The following is a 16830-nucleotide window of genomic DNA, read 5'->3' on the forward strand; positions in this document are numbered from 1 at the left end:
ACTTACTGAGTACCGTTGTGGTGTACTCATGCCTCTTCTGCGCATGTTTTTCATGTGGAGATCCAGGTACTTCCACCCAGGCATATCACCCTCGAGGCGGAGAGATCTAGCAGAGACTTCGAGGTACATTTGCCGCGTCCGTAGACCAAGGAGTCTCTATCTTATTCTAGCTTTAGCAGATATCCTTCCTTTCTTACTGTTGTTTTAGACATTCTGGAGTTAGAGCAGTGTATTCATTCTGTTATCTTATGTTCCCGTGAGTTTCCGGGTTTTGGGATGATATTGTAGACTTCCGTGTTATGGAATTGTATATGCCAAGTGGCATCTATACACCGCCTTTTCTTTTAACTGTTCAAAGTTGAATTATTATTTTCCGCAAGTTATTTTGTTTTCCGCATTTTAGGCTTACCTAGTTGTAAAGACTAGGCGCCATTACGACATGTTCACGGTGGGTGAACTGGGGTCGTGACACCCACCAGTCTTCATAATTGCGAAAAACTTTGTCCATAATTGGGTATCACATATGAAATAATTTATATTAACGTAGCGTAAAATAGAGAGCATCAAAAGATACCTAGGAATAATTGCTTGCCAGGTTACGTGACATTCCTTCAGTTCCAAGCTTAATGTTTTAAGTTTTAACTTGCAAAGTTATGAACACTAGAGTTGAAAATATGAGAATTACATTCGAATCTCTAAGGAAGTGAAAAAATATCATTCAAAAATTCAAGGTTAAGTTCGATGGAAATTCTAAAATAATTCTAATATGTCATAACGGATTTATTCTTGAAAATAAACATTATTGAATTTATCAAAAATTAGAATCATACAACATATACATACATGCATATAAACACAAGTAAAAATAATATATGGATGATTTAGTTGTACGATTATTAAACTGTTTTATCTTGTACGAATTATAATAGAAAGAATTACAAGAAAATACACATGACTTCACACCATAACAAAAAATGGCCCATGTTTTTAAGTTTTGCCCGACTTCGTCCACATTGTACATATTTGAAAGCACTAGAAAATTCAAAATTTGTGTTCTAGAGGATGCCTTGGGATTTCTAGAGGAGTGCTACCGCATTCTCCGCACTATGGGCATATCAGGATCGAGCAGGGTTTCCTTCACTACTTTCCAGCTTCGAGAAGCCGCCTATCAGTGGNACAGGCCCTGCAGAGCTCTCAGGCTATGGTTCCAGCACCAGCTGCCACCCCACCGGCCCAGCCAGCTAGAGGTGGAGGTCGGGGAGGTAGAGGTCGCCCTCGAGGGGGAGGCCAGGCCAGATATTATGCACTTCCAGGCCGTACTGAGGCCGCCGCCTCCGATTCTGTCATCACAGGTACTATCTTGGTTTGACACAGAGATGCATCGGTTCTATTCGATCCAGGCTCCACCTACTCTTATGTGTCTTCTTATTTTGCTCCGTATTTGGGGGTACCTCGGGATTCTTTGAGTTCCCCAGTTTATGTTTCTACTCCTGTGGGAGATTCTCTTGTTGTGGACCGCGTTTACCGGTCATGTTTGGTTATTCTTGGTAGTTTTGAGACCAGGGCTGACTTATTATTACTCAACATGGTTGATTTTGATATTATTTTGGGCATGGACTGGTTGTCGCCCCATTATGCCATTCTTGATTGTCACGCCAAAACCGTGACGCTGGCTATGCCAGGTATACCACGTGTTGAGTGGAGGGGTGCCTTAGGTCACACTCCCAGTAGAGTTATTTCTTCCTTAAGGCTCAGCGAATGATTGAGAAAGGTTGTGATGCGTACTTAGCTTATGTGAGGGATGCCAGTATGGATACTCCTTCTGTTGATTCAGTCCCAGTAGTACGGGATTTTCCCGATGTGTTTCCAGCCGATCTTCCGGGCATGCCACCCGATAGGGACATTGATTTTGGCATTGATCTGTTGCCGGGCACTCAGCCCATTTCTATCCCTCCGTACCGTATGGCTCCTCCTGAGTTGAAGGAGTTGAAGGAGCAATTGCAGGAATTACTTGATAAGGGTTTTATTCGGCCAAGTGTATCGCCTTGGGGTGTTCCTGTGTTATTTGTGAAGAAGAAGGATGGTTCTATGCGTATGTGTATTGATTACCGCCAGTTGAACAAGGTTACAGTGAAGAACCGTTATCCTTTGCCTCGTATTGATGATCTGTTTGACCAGCTTCAGGGCGCACGGGTGTTTTCTAAGATTGATTTGCGCTCAGGTTACCATCAGTTGAAGATTCGGGAGCCAGATATCCCGAAGACTGCCTTCAGGACTCGGTATGGTCATTACGAGTTCCTTGTTATGTCATTTGGGCTGACCAATGCCCCAGCAGCCTTCATGCATCTGATGCACAGTGTATTCCGGCCATATCTTGACTCTTTTGTCATTGTCTTTATTGATGATATTCTGGTGTATTCCCGGAGTCGGGAAGATCACGAGCAGCACCTGAGGACAGTACTTCAGACCCTGAGGGAAAAGAGATTATATGCAAAGTTTTCAAAATGTGAGTTTTGGTTGGATTCCGTGGCATTCTTGGGCCACGTGGTGTCGAGTGATGGCATTCGGGTGGATCCGAAGAAGGTAGAGGCAGTGCAGAGTTGGCCCAGGCCATCTTCAGCTGCAGAGATTCGCAGTTTCCTTGGCTTGGCGGGCTATTACCGTTGATTTGTGGAGAGGTTTTCATCGATTGCAGCCCCTATGACTAGATTGACCCAGAAGGGTGCTCCGTTTCAGTGGACAGAGGAGTGTGAGGCGAGCTTTCAGAAGCTCAAGACAGCTTTGACTACAGCCCCAGTTTTGATATTACCTACCGGTTCGGGGTCTTACACTGTCTATTGTGATGCCTCGAGAGTTGGCCTTGGAGCGGTATTGATGCAGGACGGTAGGGTGATTGCCTACGCGTCCAGACAGTTGAAGATACATGAGAAGAATTATCCTGTCCATGATCTTGAGTTAGCTGCCATTGTTCATGCCTTGAAGATTTGGCGTCATTACTTGTACGGTGTGCCCTGTGAGATATATACCGATCACCGGAGTTTGCAGCATCTGTTCAAGCAGAAGGATCTTAATTTGCGTCAGAGGAGATGGTTGGAGTTGTTGAAGGATTATGACATCACTATTCTGTATCACCCGGGCAAGGCCAATGTGGTGGCGGATGCCTTGAGTCGCCGGGCGGAGAGTTTGGGGAGTTTGGCATATTTACCAGCTGCAGAGAGGCCTATGGCGATGGATGTTCAGGCCTTAGCCAGCCAGTTTGTGAGATTGGATCTTTCGGAGCCCAGTCGGGTTCTAGCTTGTGTGGTTTCCCGGTCTTCCTTATTGGATCGTATCAGGGAGCGGCAGTATGATGACCTCATTTGCTTGTCCTCAAGGACAAGGTGTTACATGGCTATGCCTAGATGTGACCATTGGTGATGACGGAGTATTGAGGATGCAGGGTCGGGTCTGTGTACCCAATGTTGATGGGCTTCGGGAGTTGATTCTAGAGGAGACCCATAGTTCGCGGTATTTTATTCATCCGGGTGCCGCGAAGATGTATCAGGATTTGAGGCAGCACTACAGGTGGAGGCGGATGAAGAAGGATATTGTTAGGTTTGTAGCTCGGTGCCTTAATTGTCAGCAAGTAAAGTATGAGCACTAGAGACCGGGTGGATTGCTTCAGTAGATAGAGATTCCGGAGTGGAAGTGGGAGCGGATCACCATGGACTTCGTATCTGGACTCCCACGGACATTGAAGAAGTTCGATGCCATTTGGGTTATTGTGGATCGGCTGACCAAGTCCGCGCATTTCATCCCTGTGTGTACCACCTATTCCTCGGAGCGATTGGCAGAGATTTATATCCGGGAGATTGTCCGTCTACATGGTATTCCAGTTTCCATTATTTCAGACAGAGGTACACAGTTCACATCGCAGTTCTGGAGAGCCGTACAGCAGGAGTTGGGTACTCGGGTGGAGTTGAGCACAACATTTCACCCTCAGACGGAGGGACAATCCGAACGCACTATTCAGATTCTTGAGGATATGCTCCGTGTGTGCGTGATTGAGTTTGGAGGTTCTTGGGATCAGTTCTTGCCATTGGCGGAGTTTGCCTACAACAACAACTATCAGTCCAGCATTCAGATGACACCGTACAAGGCCTTATATGGTAGGCGATGTAGATCTCCGGTGGGTTGGTTTGAGCCGGGTGAGGCCCGATTATTGGGCACAGATTTGGTTCAGGATGCTTTGGAGAGAGTCAAGGCGATTCAGGATAGACTCCGTACAGCCCAGTCCAGACAGAAGAGTTACGCGGATCGGAAGGTTCGTGATGTTTCCTACATGGTTGGAGAGCGGGTTCTGCTTCGGGTCTCGCCTATGAAAGGCGTTATGATATTTGGGAAGAAAGGGAAGTTGAGTCCGAGGTTTATTGGCCCTTTTGAGATATTCAGGTGAGTTGGGGACGTTGCCTATGAGCATGCCTTACCTCCCATCCTGGCAGGGGTTCATCCGGTATTTCATGTTTCGATGCTCCGGAGGTATCACGGTGATCCGTCGCACGTGTTGGATTTTAGTTCAGTCCAGTTGGAGAAGGATATATCCTATGTTGAGGAGCCAGTGGCTATATTGGACAGGCAGGTCAGGAAGCTGAGGTCAAAGAACATTGCGTCCGTGAAGGTTCAGTGGCTGGGTCAGCCGGTCGAGGAGGCGACCTGGGAGACCGAGCAGGATCCGCGCAGCCAGTACCCTCATCTTTTCACTACTTCAGGTATGTTCTCCATGCTCGTTCGAGGATGAACGAATGTTTAAGTGTGGGAGGATGTAACGACCTGGCCTGTCGTTTTTGGAATTTACGCCCCGATCCCCTAGTAACTGCTTCCCCTAAGTTCATTTCTGCTATTTTGGTTTGCCGGGACGTTCGGTGTTGGGTTTTCGGAGAGTTTTGGGACACTTAGTCCCTAAATGAGAGCTTAAGTGTTGGAAAGTTGCCCGTAGTCGGAAGAGTGTGAAGACGGTCTCGGAATGGGAATCCGAGGGTTCCGTTAGCTGCGTTAGGTGATTTTTATGTTAGGAGCGTGTTCGGAATGTGTTTTGGAGGTCCGTAGCTAATTTAGGCTTGAAATGCTGAAGTTTGAATTTTTGAAGTTTCCAGTCCGATATTTTGATCCAAGGGTCGGAATGGAATTCCGGAAGTTGCAGTAGTTCCGTCATGTCATTTGGGATGTGTGTGCAAAATTTCAGGTTATTCGGACGTGTTTTGGTTAGATTTTTGATCGAAAGCGTATTTTGATGAAGTTTGAAGTTCTTAGGCTTAATCCTTGATTAATTCGAGTTCCCGACGTTGTTTTAAGTGGTTTAAGGATTGGTACAAGTTTGAATGATGTTATGGGATATGTTCGTAGGTTTGGTTGAGGTCCCGGGGGCCTCGGGTGTGTTTCGGATGCTTAACGGGGCAGTTTTGTGTTGTTCAAGTTGCAGATTTTGCTTCAGCTGTTGCAGACCCTTTTTCTTCTTTGCGATCGCGGCCCCTCTCCTGTGATCGCATAAGTGTAATTCCGGAGGGGGCCAATTCCTTCTACTAGATCGCATTACCTGGATCGCACTCGCATAGTGTTGCCCCTTCCTTCTTCGCGATCGCATTCTACTCCCCGCGTTCGCATTGAACAAGTTGAGCCGGTGGCTCAGCGACCAAATCCTTCTACGCGATCGCATGGCCACGTTCGCGATCGCATAGGCCTGTTTCTTCTTCATCTGTGATCGCAGGCCTTAGGCTGCGTTCGCATAGACCAATTTTGGAACCTTTAAAATTTACCCTTTGCGATCGCAATTCCTGCGATCGCATTGAACAAATGCCTGAGCAGTTATAAACAATTTCAAAATCCGAGGGTTAGCCATTTTTATCAAAATACAAGCTTGGGAGCTCGGATTTGAGGGAGATTCCGAGGGCAACGACTGGGTAACGATTCTCTACTCTCTTATGCTTAAAACCCACTAATCTAATCACGAATTCCTCCTTAATTTCGGATTTTTGAATGAAAGATGGGTAAAACTTCATAGACCAAGTTATTGAGTTTTGAGTGGGTGTTTACCTCCAATTTGAGAGATTTTTGTATGATTAGAATCGTGAGAGTACGAGGGTTCTGAAAATGTAAAATTTATCCGATTCCGAGATGTTGGCCTGAGGGGCATTTTGGTCATTTTACATAATTTCGCGTATTTGCTTTGAATTAAATTGTAGAATCAGTTGCTTGAGATGTTATTTACGACATGTAATTGAATTGAATAGATTTGGGCCATTTGGAGTCGGATACTCGTGGCAAANCGGTATTCCGGGAGATCCCCCTGCACTTTATTTTGGGACTACGGGACGGTATCCCGGGAGCTCCCCTGTATATTTATTTTGGGACTACGGAATTGCATTCCGGGAGATCCCCCCTGCACTTTATGAGTTGAACTACGGGACTGCACCCGGGAGATCCACTGGACATGATATTTATATTTGGGACTACAGGACGGTATCCTGGGAGATCCCCAGGTTTTATCTCGGATTTGAGTTATGTTCTTTTACTGTGTTTTGTTTGCCGTTGTAATAGTTGTTGTTGCCCTTATATCATGTGTTATTTAATTACACTGTCATTTCACATTGTTAACCTGTGTTATTACTTAACCTCAATAGGGCCCTGACCTTCCTCGTCACTACCCAACCGAGGTTAGGCTTGGCACTTACTGAGTACCGCTGTGGTGTACTCATGCCCCTTCTGCGCATGTTTTTCATGTGCAGATCCAGGTACCTCCACCCAGGCGTATCACCCTCGAGGCGGAGAGATCTAGCAGAGACTTCGAGGTACATCTGCCGCGTCCGCAGACCAAGGAGTCTCTATCTTATTCTAGCTTTAGCAGATATCCTTCCTTTCTTACTGTTGTTTTAGACATTCTGGAGTTAGAGTAGTATATTCATTCTGTTAGCTTGTGTTCCCGTGAGTTTCCGGGTTTTGTGATGATATTGTAGACTTCCGTGTTATGGAATTGTAGATGCCAAGTGGCATCTATACACCGTATTTTCTTTTAACTGTTCAAAGTTGAATTATTATTTTCCGCAAGTTATTTTGTTTTCCTCATTTTAGGCTTACCTAGTTGTAGAGACTAGGCGCCATCACGACATGTTCACGGTAGGTGAACTGGAATCGTGACACCCACCGGTCTTCATAATTGCGAAAAACTTTGTCCATAATTGGGTATCACATATGAAATATTTATATTAACGTAGCGTAAAATAGAGAGCATCAAAAGATACCTAGGAATAATTGCTTGCCAGGTTACGTGACATTCCTTCAGTTCCAACTTAATGTTTTAAGTTTTAACTTGCAAAGTTATGAACACTAGAGTTGAAAATATGAGAATTACATTCGAATCTCTAAGGAAGTGAAAAAATATCATTCAAAAATTCAAGGTTAAGTTCGATGGAAATTCTAAAGTAATTCTAATATGTCATAACAGATTTATTCATGAAAATAAACATTATTGAATTTATCAAAAATTAGAATCATACAACATATACATACATGCATATAAACACAAGTACAAATAATATATGGATGATTTAGTTGTACGATTATTAAACTCTTTTATCTTGTACGAATTATAATAGAAAGAATTACAAGAAAATACACATGACTTCACACTATAACAAAAAATGGCTCATGTTTTTAAGTTTTGCCCGACTTCGTCCACATTGTACATATTTGAAAGCACTAGCAAATTCAAAATTTGTGTTCTTACAACCATTGCTTCTAAAAAGTTATGGAGTTAAATCTCTGTTCTCACAACCATTGCTTTCACTCTCTCTTCTTCTCACATCTTCTACATATGCTTCAAGGGGCCGTGTATTTTTTGCTTCTCCTCTTGTGTCACCTGCTTGCATTGTAAGAAAATTGAGGAGTAGAAGTCCACCATTGAAGACCATTCAAAGCTTTGCTTTCGAGTTTTTTTTTTGAATTTGTTAGTTGTTTGGATTGGGTGTTGTTCCAATTGATTGAAAATATCAAAAGGAGTTCAAAATTTAAATTTGAAGTGAGTAGATTTGAGCAAGATTTGAGTTAAATTTCAGAAAAGACGCAAGAAAGAAGACGGAGTCAGTTTTTTTGTATAATTATGTATAATCTTGTATAATAGTGTATATGAGTGTAGAAACACACCTTATACACTATTATACACTTTAATACACCTTTATACAACCGTCTGTAGAAAAACTTCTTCCACGATTTTCAGTTGCAATTCTTGTTCAAAACTAGTCCAAATCTCCATTAAATGACTTCAAATTTTATATACAACCTCCTTATACTATTTCTAACAAGTCTAAATAACACTCGCTCTAAATTTTTCACAAAATCAAATTCGAAATTTAAACCCACATATTTAAGCTTGTTAAAAATCTAATTTTCACCACCCAGATGAATTTGGTTTGTTGAACTAATATTTGAGTCACAATTACTGATTCGAAAATTAATTTAAAAGCTTGAGGAATCTTTTTTAAAAATTAAATAGTAATTTTGAGAACCTATTAGAGTTGGTTGTAAATTGAAATAGGGATTTTTACATTCCTATGCCATATAGGAAACTATATTACCCTCAATGTTTAAGGTTTGATATAATTACATTTATTATACCTAATTACCAATTATATACCATTAGTGGGTTTTAAGGGTATTAATTACACTCCTAATTTAATGGTACCGTATATTCCTTCTAATACCACTCCCCCCACGTTTCTCTCTCCAATTCCCACACCTTCACCCACGTTTCCCTCCCACACCCATGATTTCTGTATCAAAATTCCATTATTTCTTCCATAGCCAAGGCATTGTCTGCACCTCTGCAATCTTGTCCCAATGTTTTTGTGCCCGACAAGCCTGGTCGATTTGATGGTTATGATTTCGGGTTCCTTCATTAATATAAGAGGAAAGGAAAAGAGAGCAGCAATTCCATCATTGACAGCCATTAAAAAACTTTGAAGCTTTGAATTCAAATTTGGGTTTTCAAAAATCATTATTTGTTTGGATGGGGTGTTGTTGTAAATAATTGGGAATATGGTTTGGAGTTTATATCTCAATTTTGAGGGGTTTTCGTGAAGATTAGACTTGGTTTTGGCTGAATTTCAGATTGAAACTCGAAGAAGAAGAAGAAGACGAAGACATGACATACATTATATTGCAGCAATTGTAGATAAATTGTAGAAAAATTGTAAAAAAATTATAGACTGTTGTTTATTTATTTTTGAGCTTTTGTGTTAAAAGTTTTGATGGGAGCTTGTTATTCCACTTCGTCTATTTTGGAGCTAACTTGTGCAGAGGAGAAGATGTTTTTTAAGTTATATATATTGCTATACCTTTAAATTCAAGAAAGTATGGTTGTATTGTATTTAAAGAGGCGTGAATTTGTAGAATAGGTTGAATGTGAGTAATGAGTCAAATAAGACTCACAATGGCTTGTTTTCTACATTTAATCTACAACAAAACTACATATCATTTGAAAAATTAATATGAAAATACGGAATTTCAATGTTTCTACAAATTATCTACAAAATTTCTACAAACTGTTCATAACAGAATTTATCTTTATTTTCATGCATGTTCGTCTGGAACACTAAAGTTACTTGATATGCCAACATCTCCCGTTATAAAGGAATACAACTTATCTATAATTTTCTACAACTTTTACACATTATTTTCACCCAGTGAAATACAACTACAATAACATAAAACTTACATACAAATTTTATACAAGTTAAATGAATAAAAGAAAAATAAATAAACAACAGAATACAATTTTTCTATAATTTATCTACAATTTATCTACAATTTGTGCAATATAATGTATGTCATGTCTTCTTCTTCTTCTTCTTCTTCTTCTTCTTCTTCTTCGAGTTTCAATTCGAAATTCAGCCAAAACCAAGTCTAATCTTCATCAAAACCCCTCAAAATTGAGATATAAACTCCAAACCATATTCCCAATTATTTGCAACAACACCCAATCCAAACAAATAATGGTTTTTGAAAACTCCAATTTGAATTCAAAGCTTCAAAGCTTTTTAATGGCTGTCAATGGTGGAATTGCTGCTCTCTTTTTCTTTGCTTTGTATTACTGAAATTTGGACATAATTGCATTTGATATAGAAGAATTCTAGAAGATTTAGTCGTTTTTGATTTGTGAAATCAGAAAAAAGTTTGGAAACACAGTGTATCGAAAAAGCAGAGATGCTAAATTTGAAACGAAACTGACGAAGAAGATTAATATGCGTGATTTGCATTGTGGAAGATCTGGAAGAATATTTAATCCTCCAATTTTAGCGCGCCTAAATAAGGAAGCCTGGAGCTACAATGATTCCTTATTTAATGCATTGTCTATATTTTGTAAAAATACTATTAGCATGAAGGGTAATATGCAAACTATGAACATATTTGGTAATATAGTTTCCTATATGGTATAGGAACGAAAATTTTCCTATGGGCTATAAAATTGAAAAGTAGGAAGCCCAGAACGTGAAATTTTCCCGTTAAAATACTAGCCACAAATACTAACATAAGCATTTATCTTGTCAAGGGACGCTTCCGAACAACCTGAAATAAGAGAGAACTTACCATTAATTCTTAAAAACTTGAAGGTTGGTCTTTGCAATTTATCAAAAAGCGTCAAGGGGTTCTTGTGATCAACTAATCCTTTTAATAGATAGAGCGTTAGGCAGACTTTGTATACGGTATACGATTTGGCCCGACCCTGTAGCTTTGATCCAAGCTTTGTATTTGTCCATTAAATATGTACAAATTATCAATTTAGAACTCAATAACTTAAACAAACTACAATCCCCATTATGAGTTATGACATAACCATATCCTTCCTAATAAATTGCTATACTCAAACTAATCAAAAGTCGATCTAACCTATAATGTTCACAAAAAAGTTGCTGAAATCTTAAACAACTTTCTACATTACCGGCTCACCCTTTTTGCTTCTATAAATAGTTCTATGTTTTAATCTTTCCTCCATATCCAGTCTAGTTTTTTCACAAAAAAATGATTAACTTTAGTTCAAGAAACCACTTCATTTTATTTATTTATATTATAGCACTAGTTGTTCCAAGATTAATCTTGGGTCAGAACTGTGGGTGTGCAGAAGGTTTGTGCTGCAGCAGATGGGGTTATTGTGGCACTGGAAATGCATATTGTGGTCAAGGCTGCAAAGGAGGGCCTTGTTTTATTTCAGCAAATTATGGAATTTCATCAGTTTCTCAAATTGTTTCTGAACCATTTTTCAATGGAATTGCTAATCAAGCTGCTCCAAACTGTGAAGGCAAAGGATTTTACACAAGATCTGCGTTTCTTGAAGCTCTCAGGTCTTATCCTATGTTTGGAACTGCAGCTTCTTCTGATGATAATAAGCGTGAAATTGCTGCTTTCTTTGCTCATGTTACCCATGAGACTGGACGTGAGTCTTTTTCCTTACAACCTTCTCCTGCCCTCTTTCTTCCCTTTTTTAATTTTACTTTTATATACTATAGTGTACAAATATTTATACTATTAAGCAGGGCTGGTGGATCTACTGATCAATAACATACCGTTTGCTTTGGCTTCACCATTTGATACATATAGGATTTGAACTTATGATCTAAAACGATTTTTGAACCTCTTCGTTACTATTTAAGGAGATCCAACAACTTATACATAATTAAGAAAAAAAAGAGAGTGTTTATATATGAACAATAATGTAACTTTTTTTGAAAAGGGATTCGATTTAATCCTCTTGCCAACATATATATAGCTCTGGCATTGGCTGTAATCAGGGGCGTAGGCACCTTATATCAAGCAGTGTCATGTGACACCTCTTTGTCAAATTTTCTGTAAATATGTATATATAAATAATAAGAAAAATGAAAATATTCGATATAAATATAAAAAATGACACTGCTTGTCATTATAGTGATTTATTTATTTGTTTACTTCTTTAAATATTGACACCGCTTACAAAAATTCCTGCGTACGCTACTGGCTGTAATAGGTCATTTATCATGTCCTGCAGGTTACCGATCTATACTGACCATAAAAATTACATAGAGTTAATTTTTAAGTGACTTGATTGTGTAAACTTTTTGCGCTGCTCGTTACAATCTTGTATACCATGGCACACATTTTCACGACTACATGACAACTTCCATATAACATCATATAGTAATTATACGCAACTCACAATATAGTTTCTTTTTTGTTTTTCATTTTATGCAGAAATGTGCTATAGAAATGAGATAAATGGTGCATCTAGGGACTACTGTGACGAGACAAATGCAGAATACCCTTGTGTCCCCGGCAAGAAATATTACGGCCGAGGACCGATACAATTGTCATGGAATTTCAACTATGGACCGGCGGGGAAAGACAACGGATTCGACGGCCTAAACGACCCTGATATTGTAGCTAGAGATAGTCTCATAGCATTCAAAACTGCATTGTGGTATTGGATGAACAATTGCCATGCTCTCATAACTTCTGGGCAAGGTTTCGGAGCGACGATTCGAGCCATTAATGGTCCGCTTGAGTGTAATGGTGGAAATCCAGAGCCTGTTGCCAGAAGGATTCAATATTACACTGAGTATTGTCAGCAACTTGGTGTAGACACTGGGAATAACCTTACTTGTTAGGAGTCTTGAAAAAGGTCAATATGTTCTATGGTGACTGAATTAGTAATGACTAGAAAATGAAGATTTAGTCGGTTTATTCCTATATATAAGAAATTGTAATGTAATGCGAATTTCATTTTATGAATGAATTAAAGGAAATTACTATATGAGTTCGATTCAGTACAAAACATGTGCTCACACCCCAACTGGATACACCCATATTCATGGTCATACGTGTTATCAAAGGCGGAAAGCGCAAAAAACTTTAAGGTCCGTTGGGGCTTTAAGCTCAAAGCGCATTTAAAACGTTGGCTTTAATGAATAAAGGCTACAAAACTAATATCTGTAAGCATGTATCGACAAAGAAATTGAAGAAAATTTACGATTAAGTGAAATATACATTGTTTAGTGTTGCCTCTTCAGGATTACGCTCATTGGGAAGAAAAAATATGCCTTAGAGCCTTGCTCACAACACTGGAGTGCCCACTAAGCGAGGCGAAGTGCTCAACATGTTTTGGGCCGCGCTTCAGACCTTAAGGGCACTTTAAGCGCACCTTTGATAACACTGATAGTCATGAGATTCATCTTTTTCTTTTTTTTGGTAGGAAAGATAGTATTAATTACTAGATGCCTGTGCCCGTGCTTTGCTAACATCGCTGTACAAAAGTTAATCGATTTTGAGAAAGATCATTTCATACTTGTTTTAAGTGTTTAGTTGGAATAGGCAAAAAAAAAAAAGAAGTCAATTAACATCAAGCTAAGTACTAACCTAATAAGTTTCATACTATGTACATTTAGTTGTGGAATAAAATTGTACAAATACATTCTTGAGTTTTGCTTCCATGAAGATGAGAAAAACAACGAACACAAAAGTTGATATTGGTGGTCCAACTAATACAAAAGTTGATGTCACAATTGGATAAAATACATAAGATACTCTCATCTTGGTGTGCACTGCAAGAAAAGAAAATCAAGCGTTAAAATTTGAACATATCATACCAAGCTAAATCAAGAATGATCAATGCAAAGAAGAAGAGAAAAAGGGTTACGCCTTCTATTATTGCAGTTCAAAAGGTCAATAATATAAGAATCAAGAGAACTATAAGTTCATTTCTGAAAAGAAAATGAGAAAAACTTGGAAAGATGTTGCATCACTCGGGTGATCTAGAAGTACTACATGTTATTAGAACAATAAAAGTTTCAACAGTTAACCTAGTTGAAACATTCATATTACTGCAAATTACATAGCTACATTCAACCCAAAAAGAAAAAAAGCAAAGTGCTATAAAAAGTTTGTACGACACGTGTGAAGAGCTGAAATATATAAAAACGTTGTTGATCATCTCATTCCTATAAAATTATAAACTAATAAACTTAGAGCAGAAAGAAAGATTAGTAGCAGTAAGGAGTAGTATAGTGTTGGCTATTCTCTTCCATTGCAAAAATTTAATCTTGAATGATATTTACTTCTACTCCGACAAACAACACAAAACTTTATAGGTAGTTGTGTAGTCAAAGTCACAAGACATGAGCTGAAAATTTTGGCTGCGCTTTTTCCTTTTCTACCCTAGCAAAATTATGTGTTAAGTTTAGATACATTTGTTGGATTTTATGATATTCCATGGTAAAGAAGTCAAGTTTATATTTTTGTGGCGCATGGATCAAAGGTAAGTTACCCAAGCAACAACATAGTAGAAAAGATCATCCCTGAGTCCCTGACAGAGTTAGTGGCAATAATCAACATGAACTTCTTCATCATTTAACATGCTAGTAATTCTTTTTTTTTTTTTTTAGAAAGAAACATGCTAGTGATTCTTTCTTCCATTAACATTAATTACTCATTACAACATGAAGTGTACCTGCTTAGAACATGCTATTTGTCCTTCCCGCCAGTGGGATTTAACGTTATACCATAATCAAATACTCAATAGCATTTGAACCTACCAACAAAACAGAAAAAGACCTTTACCGGTAATGATACACGTAGAATGAACTATATTAATGAAATAGTCTGAACTCTCTGAACCTCTAGTAGAAAGGTGTCAACAGTTAATTATAATACTGGATAAAAATCAAAATCAAGATAGAGAGTATCTCAGAGACGGTACCTTCAACATTTAATTTACAACCTGAGCTTTTCTACTTGATGTATCTTGACTTCCTGAAAGTTAGTTATCTCTTCAATCATTGTTTGCTTGTGAATTTGATGTTGATGCTTGAAGAGATTTGTGAGTATCCGTTTAAGAAATATTAGCAGCTTTGTAGGGAGACACTATAAAATAAGTGATACATGTCGACTCTTATTAATTTCTCTTAGCTTTGTCCTTCTTTCAACTGGTCTCTCCAACTTATGGCTAGTACAGAAAGCCTTTGAGGCTTAGACATGTCCAACAAAGGGGACTCCATCCTAGATCTGTGTTTGTAGAATAAATAGATACCAACTTCGAAAGAGACTAACAATCTATACTTCGCTCGTTGGGAAGCAAACTCAAAAGCAACTCTGTTATGTTCTCTCTTTTTCCTTCTTTGTTTACTAATAATACTCTCGTAGGTTAACATAATTTTCCACTTTCTTATATAGGTTGTTACATTCTACCATACTCTTCTAGACCACAAGAACATTCAGCAGAACGCTGGTATCATTAAGCAAGGTGCCATAATTAACCTATTCTATCTTATGCCTATTAAAGTATTTCATTTATTTTGGTAGATTGGCTTCCTAAGACTTGACTTTGATATTCCAGCAACCTAAAAATACTTTAGTTTCATGGCTTTTCTTTTTTATAAGGGGTCTCATGGCACCTTTAAAAGCAATGGTCATTATAATGAGATTATGTTTTAGTAATCGTCAGGTAAAACAGAAAAAGAAAAAAAATAGTGTATGAACTTCACTACTTAAATTGTGGTTGTGGAGAGAGAGAGAGAGAGAGTAACAACCTATCAAGTAATAGATATAAGAGATTTGGTAAATAATCTAACTTCATAACATAACAGCAGTACTTGTAATAAGAGTGCACGAAAGCTATTTGTTTACCTTGAAAATGGTAATTACAATCAAATTTGATTTTGTGATTCTAAAAATATGTGATTTATTTTAACGCTAGTTGTTAGGTGATAGACGCTAAGTATGAATCAAGAAAATGGGATAAGAGCTTAAAGACAGTATGTTATGCAGATCGAATAACCGTAAATCGGGGTCTCGAGCTGGCCTACACCGAGCCTCGAGGTCGAGCTGAAGTGCCTGACTGGAGATGGTGGATGAAGAACTAACAGTTCTGTTGGCCTTGATGACAACTCTTTATGATCAATGATGGGTAATAAATGAAGGGCAATCAATAAAACACAATAAATGTAAGCAATAAAATCAAAGGAGCGACAGTAGAATATGTGTTGAAGAGCAGAGAATGTTCTTGTTTTGTATTAAATATCATGTGTGCAAGAAATAACAAGGGTCCCCTTTATATAGGAGGGGGAATCCCAACATAGTACATGTGCATTTATTACAAAGATATGCGGCTGGTACAATCATTTATTACAAAGATATGCGGCTGGTACATCCATTTAATGTCACGGTACGGACTTGTACCATTCTTATAGACCTGGTCAGCTCTAACACGTGCCTTGGGAATTTCCCGCTTGTCCATCTGTTGGCCCAAGAACATGTGAAGTTTTGAAGAATGTCAAATGAACTCAGTCATGGACCAAGTCCATCATGTGAAGCACAGTGTTTGTCAACCTATACATGTGAGATGCACGTGAAGGAGATAAGTCCCATTGATCAAGCAGCAATATCTCCTGAACTGATCGAAAAGGTTGCATATGGGATAAAGAGAGAAGGTCTCCTTATGAGAAGAGAATACAATCCGGATAAAAGATAGGGTTGGAGATTGTGTTGTTCAAGGACTCAACTTCGATGGAAGATCAGCAATTGAGTCTCAATCAAACTCTAATTACTAACTCATTAAATAACAGTGATTGTTCTCTTTTACAGGATATTGCACATACGCAGAAGTTAAACTAAATTGAGAGCAAAAGAGCAAGGCGATTTTGCAAGCAATTTATGTGAGATTTAAGTGTGCACTCCTGAAGCTACTTGAACAAGATTGAAGAACCAGCTCCATAAAGAGTTTTATGTGTCTTTCTTTATTTCTAGTTCAATTGTAGTAGGTGGATTAAAGTTGTA

General features: G+C 38.8%; 2 protein-coding genes across 2 annotated transcripts; both read left to right on the forward strand.

The window, feature by feature from the left end:
- Positions 2095–2514, forward strand: LOC109228292 (RNA-directed DNA polymerase homolog; the record flags this gene model as incomplete). Its single annotated transcript, XM_019393446.1, has 1 exon — positions 2095–2514. A coding segment is annotated over exon 1 (420 nt), but the record flags the coding sequence as incomplete, so codon positions are not given.
- Positions 10858–12814, forward strand: LOC109227099 (chitinase 4-like). Its single transcript, XM_019392114.1, has 2 exons — positions 10858–11461; positions 12256–12814. Exons 1-2 carry the CDS (start codon positions 11050–11052, stop codon positions 12666–12668), a joined length of 825 nt encoding a protein of 274 aa, XP_019247659.1. The 5' UTR covers positions 10858–11049; the 3' UTR covers positions 12669–12814.

Source organism: Nicotiana attenuata, chromosome 6 (assembly GCF_001879085.1).
Source record: "Nicotiana attenuata strain UT chromosome 6, NIATTr2, whole genome shotgun sequence".
NCBI classification, from domain to species: domain Eukaryota; kingdom Viridiplantae; phylum Streptophyta; class Magnoliopsida; order Solanales; family Solanaceae; genus Nicotiana; species Nicotiana attenuata.

Excerpts from the sequence above, each read along its gene's own strand:
- LOC109227099 (XM_019392114.1), top strand. The coding sequence starts at position 11,050 with ATGATTAACTTTAGTTCAAGAAACCACTTCATTTTATTTATTTATATT. Across the intron at positions 11,462-12,255 it reads TGTTACCCATGAGACTGGAC|AAATGTGCTATAGAAATGAG; the intron begins GTGAGTCTTTTT and ends CATTTTATGCAG.